The sequence below is a fragment of the Aethina tumida genome, chromosome 2 (assembly GCF_024364675.1).
Source record: "Aethina tumida isolate Nest 87 chromosome 2, icAetTumi1.1, whole genome shotgun sequence".
Lineage (NCBI taxonomy): Eukaryota > Metazoa > Arthropoda > Insecta > Coleoptera > Nitidulidae > Aethina > Aethina tumida.
In genome coordinates this window covers 37382130-37402331 of record NC_065436.1, presented here as the reverse complement: position 1 = coordinate 37402331, position 20202 = coordinate 37382130, and the positions used below count along the sequence as shown (strand labels likewise).

Sequence of the window (20202 nt, the reverse complement as noted above, 5' to 3'; positions counted from 1 at the left end):
ATTGGAATCCTTGGAGTTGGAGTTGGAGTTGGAGTTGGAGTTGTGTAGTCCCGGACTAATGCCCGGAGAAACGGTGGCAGGCAAATGCGCATGGAAAAGCAGCTTTGGCCTCGGCTCTTATATTTTTTGATTGCCTTGTCGACATGCACGTACAAAGAATACCAACGTCTTGAATAATGCATGCGACCGGATAAAAAACAAATAACTACACGTGATTGAATAAATCAAACGTGCCGAACGAATCTCAGACCTAAATGCTCTTCACGCCACTTTTATCTTACCTGCACATTACTATTCACATAGGCGGTGCCCGGTTCAATAAATTTTACACCATTACACCATCAAGTCGACACGACAAAAAATCGGATGGATATTGAATGGGAGCCGGGGAGTTGTGCGACTGCCACCCGTACACGTTTAATATTCAATCGTCTTAAAGGTTTTTAATATTAGTCAGAGTTGAGACGCTTATAGAAAAGTGCAGACGTTAACATTTCAACGGAACGATGCTTCAAGTAGGGTAAATGACGATTTGAGTCGGGGTCGACAAAAAGTGTCCCGCCTAACTTATTTCTTTTTAAATTGTGTTTTATTATTATCAGTGATGGATGAATTTTGGTAAGTAAAGTATATAATTTTTCCGTGCTCGATACACATATTAGATTATAGATATTATAAAATTAAAGTTCTATATTTTCGATACAAACTAATTTTTATTTTTAATTATGTCTGAATATAATTAAAAATATTTTTTGTGTTACAAAACAATTTGAACAATTAAATCGCACAATTTGCAAAATTAATAGAGAATAAAGAGAACGTTTGAAAAATAAATGATTTGGTAAAATGGGATGGGGAGTAGAAAAGGAGGGTTAAAAAGTGGGCCAATTAAAAAGTTGTGCCGTACCGTATTGTGGACTGACAAACACAAGTTTCCGTGCGTTTAAATTTGATCGAATGTGGCGTCGCGTCGCGTCGCGTCGGACTCGGAGCGCGAAGAGAAATGTATAAAATTGAAGATAATATGGCCCCGGGAGACTTGTTTGCACAGGATCGGATTTATTTGGATTGTTTCGAAAAATGCTGGTATCAATCTTTTAAAAAGTTTCCCTCACTCATTCGGGGGTGTTCCCCTCAATGCACTGTTTCATCTTAAATTATAATCTACGTTTGTTTCCCGTTGTTCCAGGCCAGGCAGAATCAAAATCGCACACGCGCCATCCGCACACAGGTACCGCACATCATCGCACGATCCGAGCTGATACCAGAACCAATCTGAGCTACGAATCTAGGACCGGATCGCCTGAGTCGGATTATGTCCAGATGTACTCGAAACAGAACACCAAACTGATGCTCGAGTGCTCGGTCAACATCAACTTCAGCACCAGCATCTGGCTTAAGGATGGCCAAATCGTCCAGACCATTTTGAAGGACACCAACTCGAGGGTGACCGGCCACAGGTTCTTGATGGACGCCAGTGGCAATTTATACATTGACAACGTCAGATTGGAGGACGACGGCAAGTGGCAATGCGAAGCTGAAGATGCCTTCGGCTTCGTTGTCACCGGAAAACCCATCCAACTCACTATTTTAGGTAAGTGCTAGTCAAATTTTTATTAAGTAAGATGTCACAATATACAGGAAAGAGAACAACTAAAAAGTATGTAAGTGTATAAGTTAAGGTAAAGGAATGCATTTCATTCGTTGTTTATCAAAATATTAAATATAGGATTTTCCATCTGGGAATTTAATTTTAAGAGCACAGACACAGTATTGTACTTTCCGTAAATATGTAAACTAGACATTCATCTGATATTGTTTTATGCGATTGTCGTCGTAAAGATATGAAATTTTTAATTTTATTGCCATTCCAAAACATTAAGTCTCACGTTAAACCGTCTCGAAAACTATCGAGGAATTAAAGTCGCCCGAACAGCTTAAGCCTACGCAATGACGTCGAAAACGGGAATGGGGCTTAACGGACGAAATTTGAATCAGACATTCAGACATCGGGAACGGATGTGCGCGCCCATTAGGAAATGGGCTCTTGGTCCATAAAGCCACCAGACAGCTCTCTGCCTTCGATTGTTTCCTTCCCATCGACTACACACTCGTAAGCACACAACCACCGCTAAGGCGTCTAAATTTATGCACCGAATCTTTAATCTGTTTGCCGGTCGGTGCGGTCAAAACTTCACGCTTACTGCAATGCTGATGGTAATTGAGGCAGAAATTTCGGGGAAATTAAGCTACTCTGTTACTAACAACCGTTTTGGCCACTCGAATCGTGTTATTAAATGCGTATTTGCGTGTATTATTACTTTATAATCGCTTACACTAAAATTATTAAGTCACAATTGAAATTTATGCACGTCAGAAGTGACAAAAGTACCATTAAACACACATTTGAAATCGCGTTAGAAACAATTTCGTAAGAAAAATAAAATGGAAGTGGAGGTAAATGACTTTGACGTACATTGAGCTAGTTATATTGTTGAATTTAAATTTGTGGCATTTTATACTGACAAGGGAAGAGAAAACTGGTGAATTAGATTTTGACACCCATCTATTCCAACAATTGAACGAAATCAAATCGGTTCATCATTGATTCTTTTCCCATCAGAACAGATCGTAAATTGGAATTTTTGTGGTCATTTGCTTAATAATAGAGCCGTTTTAAATTCGTAACTTTTACAGTGAAAACATTTACAATACACATAAAATTGTTTCGTTTTATTGTCTATGTTTGAAAGTCGATTGAACTGGTTCTGGATGCATATCCCCATCTTAGCCTTTCGTGTATAAGATCACGTCACGGAGTCCGGAAAAATGGGATGTCGCTCCTAAATTTATGAATAGCACAAACTACTCAATAACCTGTGTCTTTTCAAATGAAATTTGAAAAGTTGGGAACATTTTCGAAAATCGCACACTTGCGAAAAGTTACGTCGTACAAATTTGAAATGGTGCATCGTATTTTGATACCTTCGTTTTATTGCCTTTTACCATATACCATATTCTTCTTTGTTCTGTGAGAATTGCCTTTCAAACAGATAAAAGTTTAAACTATTGTTATTATGTCGTCTCGGTCATAACACTTTTCAAAGTACCGAATTAATCATAACTTTTCCGTTGTTCTTTATTGGCTTTTCTTATATTGGAATTTGGAAAACTTTTCCATTTCGCATTCGTTTTGGCAGTCGCTTAATTTTAATCTCCCAAACTCTTTCGATTAACCTCGAGACGTGTTTATAATATTTTATCAGGGTAATATATAATTTCGAAGTTGGTAAACGCCAAATTTAAAAGTCGTGGCCACATGCAAAGATAAAGAGGAGAGTGTCAGCCATAATACAGACTTAACCAATTAAAAAGTTTAATTACTTTTTAATTGCCTCTTCACTTCAACTTTAAATACTAATTATTTTAATTGTATTCATATACCAGCATCTCGATAAGAAATCCCCTTTGGGGCAACATTAAGAAATTGACTCTTTACTTCCTTATAGAAATAGAATAAAACGTGTTCGATTAATTATTTAGTTTTAAGACTAAGATTATTTTCCGGGATAAACCGGTAGGAAACATAAATAAGTAATATTGAAAATCGAAATGTGTAGTTTTATATATGAACTGCGAGTTCCTAGTAAGAAAAGCATTCTATTAAAAGTTTCGTGGGCTCTATTGATTCCAGCTGGTTATTAAATCAGTTTACGATTTCATCATGAAAATTACAAAAGTTGTAGCCATTGCAAACTTAAGAGTAAATAAATTAGCAACAGCAAGAACTTTTGATAAAACCGTTTTTACGGAAAACTAATATCAGAACTTCCGGGAAAGTGGAGCATTCATGTCGAAACAATAAATGCAGGCTAAATTATTTTAAATTATTTAAAAACATGGTATAATCGAGCATCAATTAGGTGGAGTTGTGAACGAGGGAATCGATAGTTTTGGGGGATGGAGGAGTTTCAGTCTGAACGAATGAGTTGCCTTAAATTGTCAGATATATGCAGGGGAAAATCTAATTCGGAAGTTTTCTCTTTCCCCCCACCGCCTCACTGTCTGTCTGTGGCTCCCAGACTCGAACTCAAACAATCTGATTCTCTCAATAACTTTCAATGTGAATCAATTCCGCGGATTTGTTTTCATTACATTGAACGGATTTTATGCCGAAGCTCCGTGTAATCATTCCCGGTTTTGTTGTTTTAAATCTGGGAAAACAATGTGCACGACCATTTCTTTATTTCCGTAATGAGAAACTGCGTTACATGTACGATTTTCCAATAAACCTCGACTTTCATTTAGTGAACGTAAGACGTCCGCAACAAGGCATTTCATTACTGTTTGTTTTCCTTCCAGGTCATTTTTTCTCTTTTCGTTTAATATTTCCCATACACAAAAGTTACAAATTAAATTAATCGGAACTTTTTGCAAGATCAGACAAACAACTTGAAATTTCATGTCGACACTGACTCAATACTCGATGTTCAAAGCTCAGTACGATACAAAGGAGTTCCGTAACATATTTTGAAATGTGTTTATTTCGCATCAATAATTTCTGATTTAGTCGTCTTTCAACTGAACTTAATCTACTGTAGGGATCCTCATAGGTATAAGAGACACGTTTCACTCGGTCGTTCCGATTGATTCGATCCGTGTTTTGCTTAAAGAAAAAAAAGCAAAGTCGTTCCCGATTTAATTTTGGTATTGATAAACTACTTTAACAATTAGTTGAGTCTAGTTTGTAGTTTTTATTTCGTTTTAATAATGAAACACCGAATTTTAAAGCGGATCTTTTAAGGACACTAATGGAAGACAGCGAATAGGTAATCACATAACATAAAACTTAAATTTTAATCCTCTACTCCATTAACTGAGTCAGTCGTTAAACGAATTTTCTTGTTGTATGTCACGTTTGACGTATCCACTTCGGTCACTAATTCTTAAACACTTTATGCGAATTAGACCGTTGAATGTATAATTATTAATGAACATTTCCATTGAATAATCCACTTAAATTAATGTCTGCGATTCAAAAATCAGCTCTATTATTAAAATCAATGAATTCTTCGGACCTTCGACTAACTATACTTTTAAATTTGTGTACTATAATATTTGAATTAACAATTGAATTGATGTTGGCAATTTAGAGTCGGCCTGGTAATATTTCATGTGCCGCAACTTATTGTAAATAATTTAATCTGGTGCAGCGGCAATTTAAATTGTTTAGTCTATTAAACTATAAATTAATACAAAGCCACTAAAATTTCCAAAACGGCAATTAAAAACAATGAATCATAGTGAAAGCATTATTAATAATATCGGCTATTGGGCGTTAACCAGGAACAGCGTGTGTACTAAATGTAAAATATATTTGAACAAATGACGTTAATATCAATATAATACCGAGTTAACCTATTATTATGTACACGTCAGCGAATAATTTGACATGGCGAATTTCACGATTCGCCAATTACATTCTATGGGCGCTCTATTAAATGGGACGTTCGATAATTTTTGGCCGAACCGCTCTATCGAGCACCGATGACGTTGGCCTGATTCAATTTACTGTCTACACGCCAAATTAATTTTGTTACTTATAAATGGAGTCCTTTATCTTTCCCATTATTACACAGGTAATTTTATCTACCTCGTTTAATATGAATCAAGTACGCTCCTCCTTTCGTCTGTCTATTTGTTCCTTGTTCCTAGTTCCTGTGTCAAAATCCATTAAGGATCGCAACAAAAATTGATATCCCAAACATTTTCGACACGAACGCAAAGAAAAAGGAGCAGTTTTAAAGTCGTGCACACTAACAAATAGCGTCGTTATTATTCAACTTCTTATGGGGTACGTGTTCCGGGACGGCGAAAGATTGTCCGGGTTCAAGTGTGTGTGTATGTTTCGAGGCCGAATTAATATTTCAGATGCCGGAAGTTGACAGCGACTGTATTACGCGGAATAAAACATTTTACGGACCCATGCCGCACTGAAGAATGCACGACGGCTTTTCCCAAATCAATGTCCTGAATTTTAATTGAATTCTGTTTGTTTCGTCAGCCCCTTGTCTCGTACAATTAAAAAAGTGTCAAGTTTAAAGAGCTGATAGTCATTCCGTGGCAGACACAAAAGTATTCAATTTAAAATTGTTTAAACTAAAGAAGCTGTGTAATTATGCCCCAATTTTCGTTGATAAATTATTATTAATTGTGAACAATAAATAGTGAAACAGTCATTTACATTTATTAATTATATTAATTGAAACTGACACGATCAATTATACCAATTGTGGTATATCATATTTATTCCGACCGATCTGTCTTGTTAATGCACAATTTAATGCACTCATTTCATTTTCGGCAATATAAATTATGTTTTTAATTTACAGTTTCGACAAATTTAATTTTGCCCATTGCGGTTCCATAATTCAATTTATTATGGTGCGTTTGTTCAAGTCAAATTTGTTATTTGTGAATAATTACATCAGAAAATGTACATTACAAATAAATAAAACGCTCTAATTAATTAAAAATATAATATTTCCTTAGACAAACTAAGAATGAATTAAAGAAATTTCGACTATTTTTATACTTAATTCGCCAAACAAACGAAAACGAAATAAATAGAGCTTCTGATGACCGAGTAAAAAAAATAATATTTCTTAGTGGAATATTAATATTAAATTTGAAAAAATGCCGATTTTTGCAGTTTTTGCTAAAAATTTTTATGAAATTTTTGTTTCTACTATATGCCTATTTTCTTCAAAAAGTTCATCAAAAGTAGCATATTTTCAATATAATAATAATAATATGTAACATAGTTTTTCAATTTTTTAAGAAATTTGAGAATTTAAGAATTTTTATTAAATTGAGGTTTCGTTTCATATAATAAAAAACCAAAAGATCAAATATTCATTTCAAATATTTTGTTTTAAAATATTCTATTTTTAGGTATGATGAAGAACATGTCTTGGTCAATTGAAATAAATCAAAATTTCTTAGAGAAAAATTTATTTTATACTTGAACATACTGATTTTTGACGTTTTTCATCATTTTTATCAAAAATTTATATAATTTTATATATATTTTTTCAGAAAGCTCATCAAAAGTAGAATATTTTCAAAAAAAAGCCAAACCTAACCTAACCTAATCTATTTTTTTTTCAGGTAATTCATCAAAAATTGAATATTATAATATATAAAAATATTAAATTTTTGTTATATAAATATCTGAAAAACTTATTATTGTTAAAATATTTACAAATTTGGAACAATTATTATTATTATTTATCAGAATTTTTTTTTTTAATTTTAAATAAATTTTTGTCTAATCTTAATTTTTTTATATGATCGAAACATATTTTTTAATGTACCGAAGTCTAGAATAATATAATAATAACAATAATAATATTAATATATTGCTTAATTAATAATAATATAATAATATTATAACATATAACAAATATTAAGTTTTTGTTATTTAAATATTTGAAAATCTTATTACTGTTAAAATAATTACAAATTTGGAACAAAACCAAAAAGTTTGAATTAATAAATATGTTAATTTCAAGAAAAAACTTCAAAAAATCAGTATTTTTCAAATTTAAAATCGTTTTCTCTCTAAGATTTCATTTCATAAAGAATAAAAACGTTATTGACAATTTTTTTAAATAATCTATTTTTGATGAACTTTCCGAAAAATGTAGGTTAGTTTAGGTTAGATTAGGTTAGCTTTCCATTTTTTTTTTTTTTGTTCCACTGGTTCCCTATTAATCCCCTTCGAGCCAACCACTTCACCATGTCTTTTTTTAAATCAGGAAAATCTCGTAATTCATGATTATCTAATTCTATTTCCTTAGTTGTGAGGACTTGGTCAACAAATTCTGTTAGCGCCATCATCATTCAAACCCGTAAAAAAACATTGATAATTAAAATAAACCTAAATAGTTAAAATAAAATTAATAATATGATATACAAATAAATTAATTTTTTACTTACCAACAAAATTAATAAACACGGAAATAAATGAAAGATAAATGTAAGTAATACTATACAAACAAATGGATCACATGTTTGAAATGAAATGTTATAAAATATAAAAATTTACAAAGGCAACGTTGAGTTCAATTTCGAGATTCCAAAGTTGCTAACTTAATTTTAGGCAGTTATAATGCAGTTTTACCCGAAATACGTTATTTGTAAATGTTTTAGTGCGTTTTAAAACTTTTTTTACTGAATACTTTCATATTTTCTAAAAAATGTGAATTTAAATTTAAAATTTAAATACGAGAATAAAAGTATGAAGAAGAGAAAAATTGTAATGCATCGGAATTAGCTTGTTTGATTATCGCATAACATGGATTTGACTTAGATCGATGTTTGTCGAAGAACTAATCATAAACGTTTAAATCGGAGCGCGTTGCAAATCCATTTGCTCTCTGTGCACTCGGCAAATATTTGTCTGGAAATCAGACGGGATTTAGGTACGAATTATGCCCTCTGTTCTAACTATCAATGTTTCCTGCTTAATATGCTTATAGGGCACTACTACCATTACCAATCATGGGTTTCCGTCTGACAAAAATCTTTAATTGGGGCACAAATAAAACATTTCCCGTGTGATAATATAAATCTGTGCGAAATGATAATTATAAACGGCATCCGAATAAATAAACTAAAACGAGTCGTGCTTTATCCAATCAATCCGGCCGAATACAATTATAATAAATTAAATTTTAACACAGTGTCCTGCATATTTATTATACCTCCGCAATATTTCATTATTTGTTTTGGCCCGTCGGAATAAAATTTAATATTATATTTGCGACGAACAAAAAAATCGTCCCAGTTTTGTTGCGATAACGCGGTTAACCTGCCTTTGAAATTTATTCGGTCACAAAATTTATTGGACATTAATTAAAACATTAGAATAAATCTCCATAAATTATTTTAGCTTGTGGAGCTTTTATGATGCAAATTGATTTTGTTTTTGGATAAGTGCAAAAATTCGCTGTGTGCCGTAAAACCCGAACGTAAATATAGGTACCACTCGTTTAATTAATTAAGTTCCTATTTTAATTAAAATAATACGCAATCAGTCTAATTGAAAGCGGAACAGGTAATTAATTGTAACAATTACTGGCACAATAATTACAATGAAAAAGGCCGTATGGAAAAATCGGCAGAAAACTTTTACACTCAGATAGAACAGATTTAGTGGTGTAACGCTGAAATGTAAAGGCTTCTAATTAAAACTGCATGATTTAGTTAAAATCTAATTAGTAGTGCGGTTGCCGAGATGAATTTTAACCCATTTTTCGACACTCGAACTAATCCGAACTACATTTACAATTAAACTTTGATCATTAACAATTATGCAATAGAATTAGAAAAAAGTGCATCTACATGTTTTGAAGGCCATTGTAATCGACAAAAGTAACATTTCTCATTGATAATTAAGGGTCTTTCATCCATCCCCTTTTTAATTAAAACCGCGATCCATTATGCAGCACACGGATAGAGTGAGAGTCATGTTTTGTTTTAAAGCCGCATTAGTTCACTTCTTGGTGTCTGAATGTGTCCGTGTGTCTGGCAGGCACATTACACTTTTGCTAATTAAGAAAAAAACGATGCCAGACTCGACGACAAAATGCACACTCGTTATTTTCTAACGGGGAAAAAACTACGTCGACGACTACTTGCCTTTAAGTGTTTCAGATGTATTGTTTACGAGAAGAGCCGGTGAAAAAGTGCACTTGGAATATTTGTCTGGTGTTTAATTGGGAACGAACTGTTCATTTTTTTCCTCGAATTTTCCTTGTTCTCGTCAACGATTTAAAAATGTATGTAACATTGCAATTATGTCATCGGGCAACATTTAAAAAGATCCATATTTCAGTTAAGTAACGACCCATAGAAAATCGTAAAAGTTTACGGATCCAATACAATCAGAAAATTGATATAAATTTCCGCGAAAAACAATCGGAGAGGCGGCGTTATAATAATGTTGTTATTTCGGGTTGCGCCATTTCGAAAACGCAATTCAACGATAAAAGACGTCGTTATAAGGCCTGTTTTAAAAGTACAGGTACTTTGGCGACGGCATTAAACTAAACGATTATGTCCATTGTCGACTGCGTCCAACATACGAAATTACTTTCTGGGGAAAAATATCCCCGCAGATATTTCACTGGAGATTAATCGAAACTGACGATGCATTTTACAACTTTATCTGCATCGAAAACAACCCCAAATAACCTTAAAATGAAAACGAATAAATATAATAAGGATTCCCGGACGTCGTTCGTATCTGTAACATTTTCCATTTTCCGTAAGTCCCTTATATGAGCATTGTTTTAAATGCCATTGTGATTCAGATTGCGTATGCTGAACAACAAAAGGGAAAAGGAAGACTCACAAGTCCCGCATATCGGTAAAAAGCTCAATTTAATTCTTATCTGTATTGTTTTCATCCGAAAAGTTTATATTAAGAAAATAAATAGGAACCCTGAGAGATACTAGATTTTCTCCATTTATTATACTTCTTGAGACTTGAATAAATCCACTGCCAGCGAAATTTTCAACTACTTGTTTGTTTATGAATGTGTCACATTTTTCTTATTTTGCTCCGTCCATTTAAATATTAATTACTGTTCTTTGTTTGACGTTTTTTTAATTGAGATTTCTTTTATTATATGGAGTAGATTTTTACCTGTTCCTGTCCAATTAATAATTAGGATGAACTGACGGAATCGAAAATAAAATGTACGTAAATGTAAGCAGATTCGGGATCACAGGTGGGTCCTGGCGGATAATAACATATTTCCGGTAATTCCGTCTGGCACGGAAAGGGACGCTTATCGTTACTCTAAACGTTTTGGCCTTTGCTCGTTTCGGCACCATTGTCCTTGTTTATTGGACGATTTCCGGGGCGCACAAACTTTCAGCACTTCGACATTCGCCGATTTTTAAACGTGTTTTACGCTCCCGAAGCCAGCAATTCTTTCAAAATTATTTCTATAACTATAACCTAGTCCAAAGAAGAAAAATATATGGAATTTATTTAATTATTATAATAAATAATATATGTTTTATCGGATGTTGATTAAATTTTTATTGAATAGGAGCAGTAGTTAAGATAAAGAATTTAGGACGATAAGAATTTCAGAAAATGTTGGTACTCATTAGACACTTCGATGCTGCAAGTTTCAGATCTTTATCTATTACTGTTTCTGAAAAAAAAATACTGAAAATTAGTAAAAATTGTTATTCTCAACACCTTATGAATCGATTTATCTAAATACCGAATATGTTTTAGGGCATGTTGGTAGCTTTTAGGAAAAAAACTAAGGTTCATAAGAACCTTATAAAAAACGAGGTTATTTTCTTAATTTTGATTTTTAACCATGTTACGATAACGATAAAAAATGAAATTATTTTTTTTAATTCCTCATTCATTTTTCGATGAAATTATGAGCTTCGGTAATTTTTTAAATCGGTACATCACATTGAAAAAAATTAAAACTCGATTTTTTGCTCAAAAATCGATTTCTTTTTATGTTTTAACTCTTGAAATGTTAAAATAGAGAACATTAAAATTAAAGGAAAGTTTAAATTCGCTAAAACGTAGTTGAATTATATAAACAATAGTATTTTATCATTATAGTTAGAAATAAAGTTTATAATAATGATTAGAAACATTTATTTTTATATGAGTGTTCCTATTTTATACTGTTGTTTTCACTCATACAGTTATAGCAAAAGTTTTTCAATGTCACGTACCGTTTTAAAAAAATCCCGAAGCTCATAACTTCATCGAAAATGGAATGAGGAATTCAAAAAAAAAACCTTGTTTTTTTAAGGTTCTTCTGAACAGATATAGCTGTTATTTTTGTTCCTAGAAGCTACCATCATGTCCCAAAACATATCCGATATTTAGATCAATAAATTTCACAAGGTGCTGAGAATAACAATTTTTACTGATTTTCAGTATTTTTTTATTTATTCAGAAAAGGTAACAGATAAAGATCTGAAACTTGCAACATCGAAGTGTCTTTTGAGTACAAACATTGAAATTATGAGCCGGATACCTGTCTGGGGCCGATTCGGTATTCTTATCGTCCCATGGCCTTTATGTAATTATTATTTCCTTGATTGGCTATTTATCGAACAGAGTTCACAGTAATTTTTAATGAATGTTGAGTGACGGCGACATCGAGTCCAATAACGGTCACAATCAATCCGATGTGATGGTTAAATAATTGACATAAAACAACCCAAATTTTCCCCTAATTTTCTAAAATGTCAAACGCAACATTCGGAAAACATTTCGATACCGATATTCGACTAAAGGGTTCGCATTGTTTTCATTTTAGTTTCACTCTTACGAAAATGTTACATTTATGAGTTTGTCGTCAATTTCCGTTAAAAATGAATAAAATGGATTTTGTAGAGAGTCAATTTGGGAGTGGTGTCATCAATCTCTCAAAAGTAAAGTAAGAAAAATAGGGCGAAACGTCGAACATAATGAGGGCGATAAAATCGACGTGGCGATATAAAGGCGCGTCATATTTTATTGAGGATCGAGGTCTGGTCGGTCCCGATTCGGTTGACGGGTTTGCGGCCGCGTAGATTTAAGTTCTAGACGTTCGACAAACTTAATCACTTACTCTTAATTGACAAAACTTTCACCGCCAATGAAATTTTCAAAACAGTTCACTTTAAGTGGTTCCATCGCTGGATTATGCTCTAATTTATTTAAACATGTGTCCCGTTATCATTATTGGATTAAGGCTTGATTCTTAGCCAATGGCTCGTCAATTTTAAATTGACTTTTCCAAGGGTAAAGTTATGCACACGAGCAATTTCTAAATTAATTTTTGAACTTGTAAATCTTTTTAAATAGATATGAATTTTTAAATTCTCATATTTATTGTGTACTAGGAAGTATTGATGAAATCAGATACAGTGAATACATTTTATTTGTTCATCATATTTTATTGAATTTTTCTCTTACATTTTCTATTACGAAACAACTTTAAACTATTCAAAACTCAAAAATCGAGTACATATTATATTTTGTACAAGATTAAATGTGGGAATTAATTTTCAGGCAATTAAAAAAGTTGATACTTAAGCTCATGATATATTTTTAATTGAATAGCTTACCAGACCGTAATATTACTTAAAAACTTCCCCGCTTATTTCCGAAATAATCCTTTCCGTGGTTGTTTTTATTAAATTCATAAGAAGCATAAGTAAAGTTTCCTGTTAAAGTTAAAATTATTTCAAAGGTATAACATCGTGCCCGGAGAGAATTTCGCAAATGTAATTAACATTATCCACTTACCGAACTAAAATGCTTTTAACTGCCATTAGATGATTAAAATTTACAACAAAAATATTTATCAGGAGTTGTGGAATGGTAATTTTTGTTGTGCATTTACATACAAATGGCTTTAACCTTTCGCCGTTACCGTGTTTCACCACTTGCAATATTAGAAAAAGAAATGATAATGTTCTGTTGTTTCAGATGCCCCGAAAAAGGTCTATTTAATGATCGACAACAGAATTTTAGACCCAGGTAATCCGTTCATTCCCGTAAAAGAAAACGCCGACCTAACAGTGTCCTGTGTCGTGGACGACGGAAATCCGAAACCGTCTTTAACTTGGAACCTTACCTTGGGTTCTTTGGCTCTTTTGGACGCACCCGAAGTACCGCTGGAGGTACTGAATCTCACGGAAACAGTTCGAGATCAAAAAGTGGGAGCCAGGAACGATGCACGACTCGGAAGAGTTTTGAGGGCGCATCACAACGCCACCTTGACCTGCTTCGTCAACCACACCGCCCTCGATCAACCACTGAAAGTGTCCGTTCTCTTAAACGTTCAATGTGAGTACACAATTAAAACGAACATTTTTATTAGTTATTTAGAAGCACAATACTAAATAAATAGAAATAAACAATAGCGTCACAGATGATATGTGATACAAACTAATCTCCTTTATGACCAGTCGGCGTACGACATATTTTTGTCTCCTTCTTACAACATATTTGCTGCGTTTTTTGCGGCAATTTTTAAATCTGAAACTCAAATCTCACCTAATTGCAAATGCAAAATAACTATTATAACTCACGGTCTATATTGTAGAAGAGATTTTCTGAAATCATCTTTGACTAGTTTTTCCGTTGCCATTTCCCTGGCCTTGTACACTTCGAAATTCTTGATAATCTGCATCAAATTTTTCGCTTCCACCAAACCGTCCGGTTTCCGAGGTATAAAATTGCATTCAGTTTTATTGTATATACCCAAATTTACGTATAACGGATCCGGTTTAACGTACTTTTCGGTTCTAATGAAATCTCCACACGATTCGTCGTTGTCTGTCAAGGTGGTGTACCTGAAAGGTGTCTCGGAGCTTTCTAATACGTCAGAATGGTCGCCAACGAAAACAAAATTGACCGTGTATTGTGTTTCAAGACAATATGGGTGTTTCCGTTTCTTAGGTTTGTCATTTACGTACATTACTTTGACCAATTCTTTCTTCGAGGAATCAACACATTCCATTTCTAGTTTTGACTGTTCTTCCTTCATAATTGCCAGCTCATTTTTAACCATAAGTTCGCTGGACCTTCTTTTTTCCTTCTTATTGGAATGTTTTGTGACTATTGATTTTAATACTTCAGTCCAACTGTATTTAACATTCAAATTTTTTACTGCAGTTTTTTTCTCTTTTTTTTCGTGTTGCTCTGGTAGTTTTTCTCCCTTACAAATGCTACTAACCTCTTTTTTTCTATATAATTCGACCAATTGCTTACAGGATGTGTGTCTCGGTTCAAGTCTTAATGTTGTTTTTTGAATGCGATAAGGCTGTATTTCTATCAATTCTACCGAGTCTCTCGACTTACTGAAGGGAACTAGAATAATTAATAAATTATAAAAATTGTACTACGACATGCTCAATTTTGTTTATAACAAGTATCGCACATTTTAAAACTAAATGTCATAATCTTGACACAAACTACAATAATTGTTGCCACACGTTAAAATAAATTAAACAACCTACCCAAGGAACATTTTCTCGGTCGTTTTATGTCTCTTGATTGTACTTTGGAACTGCTCTTTTGTTCTCGCCTTTTCGGATTGTTCTCAACGGTTGAAGCATCAATATCCTTAAGAAGTTTATCAATGTCTTTCTTCAGACCTTCTGTCATGTCTACTATGGAAATGTGTCCCGTTGTTTTCTTTTTCGAACTTTTTTTTCTATTCTTAATCGAAGTAGATTCTTTCTCATCTCCACTTCCAACTTTGGACAACTTTTTATTTTCCAATTCGACAGGTTTCACTTGTACAAGACGTAACCTGTTTAACAGTTTTGTAAATATTTTAGCTTTTTGCGAGTCATTTCTTTGCCAAGGATCCTTAGGAAATTTAATGTCATACACTTTGGAAAAATGAGGAAACAATGTTTCTTCCATTTGGTTTCCGGAAATTGAGATTTTGTTTAACAAGTTTCTGAGTTCGTTAACGGAATTCAACTCAATTTCGATGTTATTTTCGGGAACTTTTTTCTGTATAAAATTGTCTTTTTCCTTCGGAAAAGCCAGAGTTACTTTAAATTTTTTATTGTAATGTTTCGTGTCAGGTAAACACTTTGACACATTGACGACTTGATTAAAACTTCTTCGTGTAGCTCGTTTATGTTTTTCTTCTAATAGTTTGTTGTTATTGTCATCGTTTTCTGCAATTTTCGTAGATTTTTTGTTAATTTCTGGTGGAGTTTGAATATCTTGGTCCTTTTGTGAGTTCAATTTTGGTTTACAATTGGCTTGATGTTGTTTAATCGTTTCAAGTATATCTATTACTTTGTTTTCAAAATCTACATTTGCTAAATCACAACATTCTATAGTTTTTGCATTTGGATCCTTACTGTGTTTCGGCTCTAAATCATGCGATTCTACAATTGATTTTTTTGAATTTATGGCATTAGGGTGAGTTTCATTTTTCAAAACTTCTGTAGGTATTTTATTTTTTTGTGCATCAGTTTCAACTTCTACTTTATTTTCAATATTCTTCTTTTCGTCATTTGATGCTTCTAGTATATCTATGAAAGTATTCCCGTGTTCCTTAAAATTCTCTTTTTTGTTTGTATTTGTTTCCTCACAATTAGGATCAGTTTTAATTAATTGCTCTTTTATTTTCGATTGATAATCATCGTTAATTTTTTTATGATTAGTATCGTTTGCATCATGTTCTCCGAAAGAACGCTTCTCAGCTTCTACATTATTTTCTGAATACTTCTTTTCGTCATTTGATGCTTCTACATCTATGTGTTCTTTAAAATTTTCTATTTTGTTTGTATTTGTTTCCTCACAATTAGGATCAGTTTTAATTAATTGCTCTTTTATTTTCGATTGATTATCATCGTTAATTTTTTTAAGATTAGTATCATCTGTATCATGTCCGGAAGAACGTTTCTTTTTACTTTTGTTTTTGTTCACTGATATTTTGATAATAGTGCTTGAAAACGAGTTTTCACTTTCGTTTCCTCCGATGGAAATTTCAGTTGGTGTGTTGTGTACACGTGAGTAAATATCATCATCAGAATTATGTAGTTCTAGATTAAAATGTTTTCCTTCAACTTGACTCTCCTTTATTATCCGTTTTTGGATTTCAGATTTGTTATTTGGACAAATAGCAAAATATGTACAGGGAATAGGCGGATTGTCATTTCCAGTACAAGAATAAAAATTACAATAACATTTTTTGCTTTCTTTATCTACATGAGAAAGACTCACGCTAGAAGAAGATTCTGTAACAGAGGAAGTTTCTTGTAAATCATCTTCATCTTTCTCTTTATCTGTATTTATGGGTTCGCTGCAATTATTGTTAATTATTTTTACTGATTTTTGAAGAATTTGCATCGTATTTTCTAAGCTACTCGTAAAGAGCTGTGGTTTCTGAATTTTAGACATTTTAGCAAAAGTTTTGCTTAAACTTCCAATTGATTTTCCAATAACTGTCATTGCGTTTGTAAATTTTTCGTCCTTTTCCTTTAAATCTTGTTGATTTCCCATTTTTAACAAAGACTTTCCCAGAAATGCCATCGATTTAGCAATCTTCGATAATCTGCGGTCCTTCTTCTTTAATTTTGTCAAGGATTTTCCCAAACACACCATTGATTTTCCTATAAGTGTAATGGATTTTCCAGTCTCCACTGATTCATCTCTTAAAACAATTTCCCTCTCTTTGTTTTCTATCGATTTCCCTAAAGTTGTCATTGACTTGCCAATGTCTCCTAAAGACTTGATTACATTTTCTGGTATTTCTTCGTCTTCTTCAATACATTGATCATCTTCCTTTCCCATTGCTTGTTTACGTTGTTCCTTAACTTTTTTAGTCACAGTTTGTTCAAGTTGAACTATACATTTATTTATATCTGCCAAAGATTTACCCACATACTCCAAGTCAGCATTTTCATCGTCATTAGATTTATATCCGATTTCGGGAACACATTGGCACTCTACAGAGTTTTCTTCCTTTGTGAATGACCTCTTGTCTGATTCAGATTTTGCCTTACGATTCCTATGCCTTTTGTTCCGCCTTTTGTTTGTCACATTATTTGATTCTTCCGAATCACTCGCACGTCTCGACACATGGAAATTTAACTTAATTTCCGGACCCGCAGTTTTGGGAATAATTTTACCGATATTTTGGTTTTTCCCGTAGCTCAGTTCCCAAGTGGTAACATATTTTTCGTCCTGATTAACGCGGGCATTTTTTTGTATTTCGTTTTCTAAAATGGAGTTAATAACCATCGGCAACATTTCTTCAACAAGTACCACGTTGTGGTTTGGATTGTTCACGTTAGTTGGTTTCATGTTTTCATTGAAATAAATGCTTTGAAATTCCGGTTCGTAGGGAACACTTATTTCTTCGTCCTTGTAATACTGATCGGTCTGTATTGTCGAATCGACAAACCAGGAGGTGGCGTCGATCGCTCTTGGTGTATTTCTACTATAAAATCTGTGATTGTTTCGCGTAGATGTTCTGGGACAAGTACAAATATCACTGTCTGAACTCCAAGAAAGATTCGAGGTATATCCAGAGTTGAAACGTTCTCTGGAAATGCAACAAATTACGTTCTTTGAGCAAATTCGGACGGTTTTTTTCGCTTTAGGTCTGTAGTCGTACGGAATGTCTTTTTCAGGTATGTTTGGATCTTTGCATACACAAGATGTGTTTATATATTGAAAACCGAAAGTTCGACATTTTTGACATGGTACCCTTCGTTGGTTGTAACTGCAACTTTCTTGGCAATGGAAACAGTATTCTTGTTCGAATTCGTCTTGCATTGTAACACTGAATAATTTTGACTTTGACAAACGTATTGTCACTAATTTAAACTAGTTAAACTTTAACTGTTTTTGTGAATGTATTAATAGATCATTTTTGAAGTGAGGCTACACCTTAAACAATACGTCCAAAGAATGTGAGTGGCCAATGAAACGATCATCAGAAATGTAATTGCTCCGAGTAGTTTTAGGGAAGTATAAACTAGGCTGAGATCACTTGTATTGTCTTCAAAAATGTGTCTAGCAGATTTAAGACAAGGATTAAATGTGGAAATTTTCATCCTTTTTGAATTTGCTTCTACATACTCATAATTTAGTTGAAAAAACGTAAGTCACATTGACATGATATTGAATTATTTCCATTGTTAATGTAAAACAAGAAATAATATCTATAGTCAAAATATTGTCAATCGATTTCGATTAGGAGAATCTTGAAACCTGCCCACGTACCACGTACAGTACAAACCCATTACAAAGTGCGAATGCAAAAAAGCAAATTAAACCGAAATAAAAATTGTAATGGGATATGCAGATGTTGCGAAAAGTTTACGCTCGTTATTAAAAAAACACACACACACACACACACACATACAATCTATCTCCACCGAATATTAATTAAACCGTTTTTGTAGTTGTCGCATTGCATCAAGGGAAAGGTAGGTGCCGTTGTTGAACCGAATTTATGATTTGTGCGGTCCCGTGTTGGGGCAACTTGTCACAAATCATTTTGCGGGGACAATTGAAATGTTGCGATCCGATTTGAACAATGCAACCGTTACATCATCGATTGACCAAAGTAATACATCCAATTCATAACAAACACTTGAGTAGCATAAAGTTTCGGAACGTTCGACCCCGGAGGTATAAAAGGCAATTGACGTAGTCGTACGGGATCTTGGAAAAGAGCGGTTGCGGCCAACTGAGGGGACAGTTACAACAACAATCTTAATGGGAATCTGACCGCAGAGTACACAAACAATTTACGAACTTCGACTATAGTTTATATGTAATTTGTCGTGCATATTAAAGTTGTGACCAGCGCATTTCCGTCCGGAGCGGAGGTTAAGTTGTTCGGTCAATACATCTTGGAACAGTCTTGACCGGACTCCGCACACGTACGCTCTGGAACACAGTGCAAACATCAAGCAACGAATTTAAGAGGGAACGCTAATTACAATGCGCCCGATCTTGGATCCACATTCAGATTTGGACCGCATCGATCCGATAATATGCTTCGGCAAACACAAGCCGGACCCTGTTACTGCCATAAACATGCCCCCTTGAATTATGACCCGGATTATATGCATCTGGGACACTGTTCTCTACTTGCGTATGTGCTGTTATCAATATTGGTTTAGCAGTTTGCACTATACGTTCTGCTTTTCATTATGGTGTTGTACGTTTTAAAATTTACCGCCAATTTCACCTTATTAATGTCATTAATAAATTATTATTATTTTGTTCATTCATTTTGACCAGATTTTTTATATTTATTCTAATTTCCTGGAAAAAAGATAAGGTGGATGGATTTATATTAATCAAGAATGAATTAAATTTAATTGAGTTCAACATAAACTAAAACCGAATTTTTGTTTATGAAATGTTTTACCTAAATTAAGATATATTTTTTGTATTAAATAAAATAAAAACCAATTATAAAAATGTATAATTTATAAACAAGAAAATTTTAGATTAAGATTTTTTATAATTTCTATTTCCTATCAGAAAAAAAAACTCAAAACAAATTTTATTGAATAAATAGGATATTACCTAAATAAATAATTTTATATCTATATTTGTTTAACATAATATTATTTTAAATAAATAAACTCTAAAAATAAATT

General features: G+C 33.1%; 2 protein-coding genes across 3 annotated transcripts in view; one reads left to right on the top strand and one right to left on the bottom strand.

Annotated features, from left to right (window-relative positions):
- The window catches only part of LOC109599020 (CD166 antigen homolog A), a 140749-nt gene that overhangs the window by 72924 nt on the left and 47623 nt on the right, over positions 1-20202 (top strand). For both annotated transcript variants that reach the window (XM_049962608.1, XM_049962607.1), the window contains exons 3-4: positions 1190-1594; positions 13535-13894. In XM_049962608.1, coding sequence (XP_049818565.1) covers positions 1190-1594; positions 13535-13894 — 765 coding nt within the window. The remainder of the gene's footprint in view (positions 1-1189; positions 1595-13534; positions 13895-20202) is intronic.
- On the bottom strand, positions 13907-18649 carry LOC109599034 (uncharacterized). The gene is made up of 3 exons (XM_020014968.2): positions 15070-18649; positions 14140-14920; positions 13907-14086 (listed from the first exon to the last, which is right to left on the bottom strand). The coding sequence occupies exons 1-3, from the start codon at positions 18356-18358 to the stop codon at positions 13933-13935; spliced, it is 4224 nt and encodes a 1407-aa protein (XP_019870527.2). The 5' UTR covers positions 18359-18649; the 3' UTR covers positions 13907-13932.

Bases quoted from the DNA above. Each gene is read 5' to 3' on its own strand.
- LOC109599034 (XM_020014968.2), bottom strand. From the start codon at position 18,358: ATGCAAGACGAATTCGAACAAGAATACTGTTTCCATTGCCAAGAAAGT. The intron at 14,921-15,069 runs GTAGGTTGTTTA...TAATTATTCTAG, and splicing joins ACCGAGAAAATGTTCCTTGG to TTCCCTTCAGTAAGTCGAGA. The intron at 14,087-14,139 runs GTGAGTTATAAT...TTTGAGTTTCAG, and splicing joins TCTCTTCTACAATATAGACC to ATTTAAAAATTGCCGCAAAA.